This window comes from Orycteropus afer, unplaced genomic scaffold (assembly GCF_000298275.1).
Source record: "Orycteropus afer afer isolate SDZICR_OR568_19922 unplaced genomic scaffold, OryAfe1.0 scaffold00153, whole genome shotgun sequence".
Taxonomy (NCBI): domain Eukaryota; kingdom Metazoa; phylum Chordata; class Mammalia; order Tubulidentata; family Orycteropodidae; genus Orycteropus; species Orycteropus afer.
The window spans coordinates 3,200,036-3,212,005 of NW_006921740.1; the positions used below are offsets into that span (position 1 = coordinate 3,200,036).

The window sequence follows — 11,970 nt, forward strand, 5'->3', positions numbered from 1 at the left end:
AAGTGGTGAAAGCCCTGAGACTACAGTCCCTAGTCACCCTTCTTGGAATTGAAATTGAACTTGGAATTGAAATTGGCTTGGAATTGAACTCACTCCTGTGGCTTAACTTTCAGCCAAAAAATAGGCAGGCTTATGAGGTGAACAGTTACACCAGAGAGGTACACTCCTTAGAACAATCAACCACAGAAGATCAGAAGGGCAACATTTGCACAGGGAGGTAGCTCAGGGCAGGAATGCATAAGCAAGAAGAGCACAGGGAAAAAGTAACCACAGGCAGGAAGTGAGAAGAGACCTGTTACATTACGAGGATTGCAACCAATGTCCCGAAACCAAATATGTGTAAACTGTTGAATGGAAGACAAATTTGCTCTGTAAACCTTCACCAGATCACAGTAAAAAGCTTTTTTTTTTTTTAAAAAAAAGCAACAATTATTTATAAAGGTTTTAATTTTAAAAAAATCACCTATAATCCTTCCTTCCCTAGCATAACCATTTTTATTTATGCATTTACCTTTCTGAAAATATTTTATGCAATCTAATTCTAGGATAGGAGCTCCGACAGCACAGTGGCTAAGGCATTAGACTACTAACTAAAAGGTTGACAGTTCAAACCCACCAGCCACTCCTTGGAAGGAAGGTTGGGCAATCTACTTCTGTAGTGATGCTGCCTCAGAAACCCAAGGAGGGGTTGCTATGAGTTAGGTCCAACTCAAGGGCACATAACTACAATAACAATTCTAAGATATATGTTATTTTTGCATTCTTCTGTTTTTATTTATATCAAATTCGTTCCCATGTTTCTAGATGGCCTATAATTATCTTATTAATGTACCATAAATATTAAAAAAGCAATTTAATATAACCACAATATTTTTTTCTTCCTGTAGCCAGGACCCTTAGTATGTTGTGTAAGGTATAACCTGCACAAAGGTTCCCAGGCAAGGTAGGGTAGTAGGGAGCCAAAATCCAGCCTCTGGCATGAGAGAGTTCAAAGAGGAATTGTTGCCAATTTGCACAAAGGCACCATATAGTTTGGCTGCATGCTTGGCAGTGGGCCCAACTAACCACAGAACTACTGATACAAGCTATGCTGTTATGTTTAAAGACTGACTGAGAAAGACAGAAAAATATATCACCATACAATGTTTTTACCTTTCAACATTTTGACAGCCACTGTCTTGCAAGTTGTTGTTTTATCAATTCCAAAGGCATCTGCTTCAATCACTTGGCCAAAGGCACCACGGCCAAGAGGTTTACCTGGAGTCAATAATAACAGTAACAATAAAACAGACATGGATCCCAACTCGATAGGGCAACCATACATTCCAGTTTAACAGTTTACTCTCCTGTCCGAGCTTAATTATTTAGTAGCTCTCCCTGAACTCTCTAAATGTCATAGTTTGGCTAATAAATTATACAGGCACCCTACTTCTAAGTGACTAAATTGATGATTACCCAAATTCAAGAGAAAAAAATAAATGACAGAACCTGACATTTGAATGGACTAGATTTGAAAGGAGGAGGAGATAGTCTGGTAAACTCAATACCAAATTAATATTACATGAATACTCACCTAGTTTCAGCCGGTCTCTGGGGAATTCCCATTTGCTGGCATCATAAGGCAAACGTTCACAGTGTTCATCCAAGGGGAGTTCATCTGGATCCATGATGATGGACAAGTAGCCCGTCTTCAGTTCCCCTCCATTGGCCTGGAAAACATCAGTGCTTCCAGTCACATACACCCTGTTGTTTGGTTACTATTTTGTGTGCTTGTTATTGTTGTTTACAGCAGCTTCACCCTTAATGTCTCATTTTCCAATAAAACTCATGGAGTTTGAGAGTAATCCTATTATAATCTTGTTTTCAATGTCCTTTCATTCCCCAAATGAGCTCAGAATAAGTTCTTAAAGCTTAATTACACTAGACAGTCCAAGCCCTTTTCTTCTCTAGTGGCTTCCATCAATTAAAGTCCAATGGCCCAGCCAGAAGAAAGTAGGCAAGAATGTTATTACATTGAAAGAAAAATGCATCCATGACAATGGGAAGAAGCAACTCAAAGAACCCTAGTCAGCTTTCATTAATCATGAAAACCAACATGCATGGGAGAGAAGGGAAATTATTTTGTTACCCGTTTAACGGTCCTTAGAACGATGACAAGAAGTAGCCAGAAGAACATAGCAATCACTGCAGTGCCCACTAGAATAATGACTTCCAAGTTTGTCTTTTCCTGGGCACCTGGGAAGACAATTGAATGAGCATCAACAGCTGAAAACTCATACTTTTGGAGATAAGATGACAAAGGTCAACACTAAAGCAAATATCTCAATCTTTCCAATTCAGAGAAAAATCATAGAAGGCAAAAGTCAATGCCTCTAACTTGGATGAAGTCTACAACACTCTCACTGAAAAATTTAGACTTTGCAAAATATTTCTCATGAAAATTTCCATCAATAAAAGCCTAAATTAACTAATGATAAAATCATTAACATCTTAAAAGACAAACATAGAAAGTGTCCCATGAAATTGTTTTCTTTGACGGAAATAAAACAGGGTATATTCTATAAAGAAGAAAGTATTTATATTTGGGAAAATAACAGTTTGGTTTTATACTGACAGTCTATGTTATGGATTGAATTGTGCCCCAAAAAAATATACATTGAAGTCCTAACACCTGATACCTATGAATGTGGCCATTATATGGAACTAAGTTCTTAGTAGATGTAATCAAGTTAAGATGAGGTCATTAGAGTGGGCCCTAATCCAGTAGGACTGGTGTCCTTACAAGAAAAGGAAAATGGACACAGAGACACAGGGAGAATGCCATGTGACAACAGGAGCAGAGATTAAAGTGATTCATCTACAAGCCAGGAAACACCCGAGATTGCAAGCAACGCCAGAAACTAAGAGAAAGGCCTTCAGTGAGAGGATGGCCCTGTCAATATCTTGATTTCAGGCTTCTAGCCCCCAGAATTACGAGGGGATAAATTTCTGTTATTTAAGCCACCCAATTTGTGGTGACTTGTTTTAGTGGCCTTAGGAAATTAGTACATCTATGTTTTTGTCTGTGTGAAGTTGAGAAAAAGTTGTTTAAGAAACTAAGCAGAAAGTAAATGGAGTCCTTTGACCAGGGAGCTATTGGTGACCTGACTTAGTATGTGCTCACCATTTTGAATACATCATCCCACTTAATCCTCTCAACAATCTTCCATTTTCAGGTGAAGAAATCAAAGCTAAGAGGTTAAGCTACTTGGTTGAGGGCACACAGCTAGTTGGTTATCTGGTCAAAATTTGAATAAAGTCTATCCAACACCAAGTACCCATTACACTACCCTGCCTCTGTGTGGCAGGAGCCTCCATGAGGCAAAGAGAGAGAGAGCTGAAACAAACACATCACATATTGCCGGCACAGGAGTCACTCATGAAATAGAAGAGAAAAAGCTAGAGGTCAGCGGGGAAAGGTGCAGTTGCCCAGGGCTCCAGAGGACAGCTCTGAGTGGGAGAAGTTAAATTCTAGAGGAGGCTTTCAGCAGCAAAGAGTGATTAACAAAGAGGTGATAAGGAAGCAATTATCACTTAGGGTCTACCCATTGGATGAGCACAGGGTGACTCAAACTGGGCTGCAAGCTGTGAGAGTGGCCCCTGGCAGCCTTTAGAAGGCAGAAAGACAAATAATTAGTTAGCAAAATAAGAGCTGCTAACAGTTGAGAGACAAGCACCAAGTAGGTTTCAGAGTGGATTTGTTTCTTCAGTGGTCCTACAAAAATAATTCGCTTTTATACATAGGGATTTAAAAGCCCCTTTATACAGAGAGTGAAAAAGTTCAGAGATTCAGTTGTCTGCCTTAGTTCACGTATTGTTCTTGTTGTTAGTTGCTGTCAGTTCCGACTCATGGCGACCCCATATGTGCAGAGTAGAACTTCTCCACAAAGTTTTCAAGGCTGTGAGCTTTCAGAAGCAGATTGCCAGGCCTGTCCTCCAAGGTACTTCTGGGTGGGTTGCAATGGCCAACCTTTCTGCTAATCATTGAGCACTCAACCATATGCACCACCCAAGGACTCTCAGTTCATGTACTAATATTTCCACATTAACATCTGGGAACCCAACAGGTGTATTAAATATCCACGTCTCTCTTTCTTAGTATTCTAGAAGTGAGAAGTCACATAATCTCGGTGCCAGCATTACCTGCTTAGGCATCAATAATCAGCTACAGACAACAATCGCAGGCAAGGTCGAGCCTCAAAGAGAATCTAATCTGGAAGTCTTTGCTAGGATTTGTTCTGAAGCATGAAGCCTTTGGAAGTGACAGAATCACCAGCTTCTATGAAATCTGTATTTGCAAGCACAGTTTATGAAATGGTAATAAGCCTACAGGTTTGAAATATGTCAAGGTATTGAGATGTAATATTTGCTACATATATTTGAAAGATTAAAGGGACTAAAATCTAGACTTTGAGAGACAAGTTTTGTTGAGTTCACAGAAATCCATCAACTCCTTATCTATCAACTCTCCTTCTTTCTTTCCCTTGCATACCATTCCATCACCCACACAATGCAATTCCATTGTTCCCCTGGTGGGTTATAAAAAAGACATAGGAATAGGCTTCTCAAAATAAAATAGTCTGTCACAAATTACCTTTCCTGTCTGAGAAAATGCCAGATCTCATGTCACTTCTGTACAGTCATACATGTTTTCTTTCACATTTAGAGAAGAATCAAAACTTTTCCATTTCAGAGAAGCAACAGTCTATTGTTCACCAATGACTCTGAATTATCTTTAGGTTGATGAAAACTATGAACCCCTGTGATTATCTGGGTAGCACTGACTTGGCAATTTTAATGTTTTTCAGATAATTAGAAAGCCATCAATTCTACGACAAGTTAAGAGAGCTGCTCAAATGAGAAAGGATGAGGGAGAAGAGCATATTCAGTCTGAGCTTAGCTAAGAATTCTTCAGCAATGAGAACTGTAGGGATAGTAAATGTGGTGCAAGTAGAGTTAAATTAACATTAATTATATCTTCTGGTTAAAATAATCCACATTTACCCAAGAAATTTTACACAGTACAAAGAGGATGAAAGTCACCCATAATCCTCCCACCCAAAGAGGATCTAAGACACAAGCTAATTTGTAAAACTAGCTGATGTGTTTATGAATCTCCACTCACCTTCTATGATGAAAAAGGTCTCTGCTTTTGCACAACCAAGAAGATTGCAGGCCTGGCAGGTGTAGAGGCCTTCATCTTCCTTCCTTACCCTGCGGATAGTTAGGTTCTGATTTCCATCTTTCAATATGATGCCTAAAAGAGGAGGAAATGGTTGTTCTTATTTATGATGATGATGTTAAAATTTAAAAAAATATAAATAGTGCCCTTAATCTCGAGCACCAAGGTTATCTAACTTTGAAGCATTATACAGCACCAACTGCTGACTGATTTTCCTCTATGTATTAGCCTCTTGTCTATTGCTAAGCATAATTTTTAGAACAACTTAGAGGTCTTTAGGGAGGACAACAAGTTAACTGGGGGCACATATTTCCTGGGCATGGCAAGGCCAGGAGCCTCCGTCCTGTCTCTTTCTGAAGTTAACCAGGCTTCTCAATATTCTAAGTCCACGTCTGTGAAATGAACCAGACCATGTACATGAATAATGCTTTCTCCACCCCCCCCCAACCCCCAACAACTTAAATCAAGAAATAACATAGGTCTTAGATAATATCCCTGGGAAAATTCTGCAACCAAAGACGGAGGGACAAGTTCTATTCACCTGAGTCTTCTACAAGTGTTTCATTATCTTTAAACCATGTAATCTGTGGAAGAGGATTCCCAGATGCTATGCACGAAACTTCAATGGTTTCACCAATACTTGTTGTCTGATTCTCCAGGTTTCCCGTGATCATAGGTGCTGTACGTTCTATGCACATAAAAAGAAAATTTTTTGACATGGCTTTAGTAAATTGTTAACGTAAACTACACAATTGTTTAATAAACTACAACAGTAAACTGTTGATTTTTTAGTAAGCTAAAAATACACAGAAATTCGTAACTGTTGGTCATGAAGTTAAGTGAAATAGCAATTTAGGACAGATTAGACATAACTGTACCTCTTTGAACATTCATGTCAGTGATGCTAGCTGATAATCACATGCCAAAATAATAGTTCAGGGTCCTTTTTACACGGTTTTCTCTAATCAGACATGGCTTCCCCAGGGAACCCCTCCCTTGAAAGTTCTAGCCAGTGACACCATAGGACTCTGTGTGCTATGGTTTTTGTTGCTGTTGTTGTTGTTTGGAAAGTATAAAATTATCCACAAGGAATACCTTATATGTATTTGGCATTTTGCTGTTTACAAAACTCATGTTTGTTATTTCTATTACTCATTTGTGTTATTACTACTACTACTATTATTATTACTGATACGTATGACAGTAGCATTAATCTTATCTCATAGATGAAATAACTGCAGTTCAAGGAAGATAAACAATATGTCCAAGCCCTAAAAGTAAATAAGCAGTTGTATGAACAGAATCTGGTGAGCTAAAAAGATCACTCCAATGCTATTTCCACCAAAATACAAACAAACAAAACAATACACTGAGGAAAGTCAAGGATTTCAAGAAAATGTAGCCACTGGGTATCTGTTTAAAGGTATAGCAAAGCTGTAGATTTGCCCTTTTCCTGCAAATCATCGAAGTGCTATGGAAATATCTTGTCCAAGCCAACTGAACATCAAAAGGAGTCATCCTGAAAGAATCCTGCTTCAACATTTAGCCAACTGAGGAGACTTCAGTAGTATACACATTGGGGCTGAAGCGAGTGTACTGGCCTCTAGTCTATTTCTAAGAGTAATTTTTGAAAAAACAACTTGAAGATCCTAAGGGAAGAAAACCAGCTAATTGTGAGTTCTTATTTCCTGGGCAAAGCAAGAACAGGAGCCTTCTTCATCTCTGTTTCTGATCCTTCCAGTAGCTTGAAATCAGACCAATCACCAATGTGTACACACAGACACACAAAAAATAGATAATCATTTATGTAGTTTCATTTAAATAGGATGATTTCACCCAAAATAACACCTAAAGTCTTAAAACTAGCAAACCCTATGCTAGTGTCTCTGTCTCTTTATCAAGGCCCATGGGGCGGGGGGGAATTATTCCTAGAAGACTTTGTACAGACTAGTTTCCCTGGACATTTCCCCTTCCCAACAACAAAAAGTACAGGGCACCTACATCCTAGGAACTGAAAATGAACAATAAAAGGAGAAGAAAAAGGAGGTAGATGGCACCAAGAGAAATTCCCCAAATTCGCCTCATTTTCCCAGAGAGAACTGTAGAGATTTTACACAAGAGACTAAATTAGATGAGGTCTAGAGAATGGCTCCATGGGGAATTTTCAAAGCTATTTGTTCACTGAAATTTTCAACTCATTGACCTTGAAACACATTGGAGCATGTGGGATGACCCAGAGCTGCTGGCAATAAGTGCGACACCCCTCCTGCAGGCTCTCTTGTCACCATCATAGTCTCAATTTAGCATATACTTTAGTAAGCACCTAATGTGTGCTAAAATATTTATGCCTACAACACTGAAGGGGACCACTGTTGCCCTCCTGTGTTGGTATCACTGTGCTATGACTGCCCAGTGACTTCTCTCTGTTTTCCACTGGACTGTAAGATCTTTGGGGACAGCAACCACGTCCTATCAATCTCATTCACCACTGTGAACTTCTGCTGCTCTCCTACCTCATGCTAGCCATTCCATAATGTGTGTCTATTTGAATAAATGAATGTCCAAGAATAAAGCAAAAATTTTCCTGGTTCAGGCTAATCACTTGCAGATACTAGTGAGTTATCCTAGCTGCAAGGTTGGAAAGAGCTACTTTATTTTCTCTTTTTAATACATCACTTCACCATGATAGCTTTGTTCCTGCCTCCAGGGTTTTGGTAAATAAAAGGATGCACTAGTCTGCACTGTAAGTTCCTAAAGAACAGACACCTTCACACTGCACCTCGGAGCACTACATTTAAGGTGCCCCAACAGCCATGGCATGATAATTCAAAGTTGCTTTCCTACCTAGAACCATGAGCTGCTTGACCACACAATGTCTTTTCTTGGTCTTCCTATCCTGAGCAAAGCAGACATAGTCCCCTTGGTCCTGCAAGGATGCATTCTGGAGCTCCAAGATCAAAATGTCACTTGTGCTATTAGAGAACATGGTGGCATTCATTTTCCAAAGAGCATCCAAGTTCTTGCAAACAGGTGCGGGTAACTCTCCCACTTGGATTGGCAGGGCCTGTTGGCCAAGCTTGTACCATGTGAGGTTCTCAAATGTCGTTCTGTCTACTGTGCACCACAAAGACACCGTCTCCTGTTCAGTCGGTTGAGCACCAGGTTGCAAAGTAATCTCAGGACCCCCTGAAATTAAAAACCCATAATTAGAGAATCATAATTTAACTTTGTGCAGTACACTACTCTTTCCTTGTTGCCTTCAGACCCTGTCTATAAAGCCCAGGAGAAGTAAAGTCCCAGCAATCCCAGATGACACCACTGGAGGCAAACAAAGTACACAATTTGGTCCCCAAATTTGCTATGAGGCGCGAATACCCCTGATGTTTATCAAATCTCCACTCGGAGCACTCAGCATAGTTTTTTAAAAATAAATAAATAAATAAAAGATATCTAGAGAAACCCAAGATTATTAGTGGTTACCAGAGGTAGGAGGGAAGGGGAAGGGGAAGCTTTTGTTTAGGAGTCATTGAGTTTATGCTAATAGGTGATGGGGTATTCTGGAAAAGGATAGCAATAATGATGGCACAACATGAAAAATGTCATCAATGTCCCTGAGCTGTAAATGTGGAAGTTTAGTGGCATATGTGTTTCATTTTTCTATGACAAGCTATTGAATGTCTTGTTGTATATGCTTTCACCACAATAAAAGTGAAAAAAAAAAAGAGATTAAAAAACATAACCAAAGCAGAAAAAGTACACACAACATGAAATTTTAAAAAGTAGTTCCCTGTGAACACATAATATCCAATGACATGAAAGCTACACTTATTACACTTACTAATTAGCCTGGAATAAAATATTCATTACAATCAGCTAACGATTATCCATAAAACTAAGGTGCAGAGGCAATCAACAGTGCTGGGAGGGCATCGCTCTTATGTCATTATGACTGCTTCCAGAAAACCCAAGCTCTTCAATATTCAGCAGCAAGCTCACCAACATTTATTGAACCATTTATTAAGGCAAACACTGTGCTAGACTCTGAAAATGAAGACATGAATATGGCACAGGACTTGTGACTGAAAAGGCTGTGTGAAACCATTCTCTCTCTAGTGAAGTTCATCTACGCATAAGCCCAGGAGATACCTTAGAGTTTTAATTTATGAACAAAAGCATCAGTTACCAGTCCAAGTCCTTTGCCTAAGAACACCACATCACTCACACAAATGGTGAGGTTACAGAGGCTTACACAAGTTAGTACCCACCCACTTGAGAAAGACCCAACCTACTCTCTCCTCCAGAGAGGAGCACTTACGAGTCACGTGGAAGGGGATAACCCTCTCTCCTAGCCCAACTTTGTTGATGGCTTCACATTTGTACAAAGCTGACACATTTGCCGCTTGGATAACAAGGGTGCTTACAGTCTGAAAAAGAAAAGGATAAAAAAAATAAATAAATAACAGACCATAAACAATGGAGGCTGTGTTTGTGCACATGCATGCAAACTAAAATTCAGCAGTCTCCACAATTGTTACTACCTGCCTCCTCAACTTATACTACTACACATAATTATGTTGTTGTTGTTATGTGCTGTCATATAATTATGTATGCAATTATAATTATGCTGGTGTAGCCCACACATGCACACAACTGCTTCGGAAATCATAAAATAAAATACTGCGTTTTAATATATTATACATATACATATTTTTTCATTTTCATGTTTATAAAATCAGAATCAACTTACAACAAATGTGTCAGTTTAATGGCATATGTGTTTCATTTTTCTGTGATAAGCTATTGATGAGTCAGTGGTAGCAATGGTTGAACAATTTGATGAACATATTTAATGTCATTGAACTGCACATGTGAAGATTGTTGAAATGGCAAATGTTTTATTATCTGTGCATTTACTGCAACAAAAAAAAATTTTAAAAAATAAGTAAGTACCTTTTATACTCAAAGGTGTTTACCATCTGACTTCATATGCTACTATTTTATCATATCTTGATTACTTTATTATAAATTTTATTATTAATCTCTAATAGTCATCACATATTATTGCATCATTCTTTCCTTCAAAAAGAGACAGAATGGTGTGGATTTCACGTTAAAGAGCAAACTCACTTTGTTTTTTCCTTCAATTAGAGCAAATTGATTTTTGGTGACTTCAATTTTATTTCCCCCCTGGAAGTCCTCCACGTTTCTCCATTCTTTACAAGTATATGGTTTTGTCATTAAGGCAGCTTGACTATAAGAAAGAGATCAGTTTATGTTATGATTTAATTTTTCTTTAATTCAAATCAGTAGTTTTAAGAAAAAAAAGACTTAGATTATTACGTTCCTAGAAATAACTTTCAATGCAGACCTGTTGTGTTACAAGACTTTGTGCCAATTAAAAATAGACCTTAGCAATGAAGGAAAAAGTTCTAGGTAGATTCATTCAGGATACAGGAGGGAAGCAGCTATTCTGGGAACAAATCTCCTTTCATAAATTGGATTGACAAGACAATTCAAGTTAATTTAGTTCAAAGGAAGGCAAGGAAGCGAAGAAACCATTGGGTTTCTTAAAGTAATGTCTCTGGGACTGTGGCCTTTGTGTAGGAAATGATCAGACAGCTGAGGAAGAAACTAGTGGAGGTCATGTCAAAAACAACAACAGGAAGTGGACTGCTTAGGGTGTTGGTGGGTTGGTTGTTGTTGTTGTTGTTTTTCCTAAGGATGTCTGGACTTATGTTAGAACCTGATAAGCAGGACCTGAGATGCTGAGGGCTGGGCTAGGTCTATCTCTCGCTCACATCCATCAGCACTTCCTCTGAGAGACAGACCTTCTCACAGATAAAAAAAGAGTGGTGTGGTGTTCATCAATTGACTGGTATAAGGAGGAAATCCAAAACTTTGGCAATTAGCAAACTAAACAAATGGCTTGCATTTGCTGAGGTGTACATGGTTGCTAATCTAAGAAGAGATATGAAGCAAAGAAAACCAGCTAATCCGAAAGTGGGTTATCCCAAGAAAAGACACCTCCTGCAATTGAAGACACAGAAAGATGAAAGGAGGTGAAGGGGCCCTCTCGAAAGGGAATTTTCTTAGGCATGACTTTCCCGGCTTCGGCTTCGATTGCAATCATATCACAGTGGGGCTACAGAAAATGCAAATGCATAGGATGAAAGAGCCCTACTCACGTGGGGGTGTAGTTGCATTCTTCCTCCAACTGCCAATACCATTGGATGTGACGCGGGGGAGGAACGGCATAGACTGTGCATGTCAGCATTTGCATGGTGCCGTACTGATAGGAATCCATGGGAGATATCAGAGATTTCTCACCAATCTGGGGTGGGACTGGAGATGAGGAAAACAACTTTTAAAGTGGCAATCAGCTTTGAGGAATAAAGTAGAGGCTTCCAGCAACTAAAGCCTACGTTGTGTTTTGTTGTTTTAGCATATGATTTTGGCCCCATTTCTTTTTCAAAGAACATCTAGACTTGGATGTTCTAACCACAGTTCACAAAGCTGAGTAACTTGGTGCAAGTCTTGGAATCTCTGTACTTGTTTTGTTTTTTTTTTTCCATCTACATTATAAAGATAATTCTTCCAGTTCTTCCAATCTCACCAGATGGAGTAAGTCTCTGGTAAGAAAATAGTTGTGAATAACAAGTACATTGTAATATGCCAAGCATTGCTCTAAGTGTTTTATACTGATTAATTCATTTATTCCTGACAACCCTCCTGTTTTACATGTGAGAAAA

At 38.9% G+C, this 11,970-nt stretch overlaps 1 protein-coding gene across 1 annotated transcript in view; it reads right to left on the reverse strand.

The window, feature by feature from the left end:
• The window catches only part of KDR (kinase insert domain receptor), a 51,867-nt gene that overhangs the window by 21,421 nt on the left and 18,476 nt on the right, over positions 1-11,970 (reverse strand). The window contains exons 10-18 of the mRNA XM_007946209.2: positions 11,407-11,563; positions 10,349-10,472; positions 9,537-9,645; positions 8,066-8,407; positions 5,763-5,909; positions 5,165-5,296; positions 2,129-2,235; positions 1,574-1,709; positions 1,153-1,257 (exon numbers count right to left, since the gene is read on the reverse strand). Of these exons, the coding sequence (XP_007944400.1) occupies positions 1,153-1,257; positions 1,574-1,709; positions 2,129-2,235; positions 5,165-5,296; positions 5,763-5,909; positions 8,066-8,407; positions 9,537-9,645; positions 10,349-10,472; positions 11,407-11,563 (1,359 nt within the window). The remainder of the gene's footprint in view (positions 1-1,152; positions 1,258-1,573; positions 1,710-2,128; positions 2,236-5,164; positions 5,297-5,762; positions 5,910-8,065; positions 8,408-9,536; positions 9,646-10,348; positions 10,473-11,406; positions 11,564-11,970) is intronic.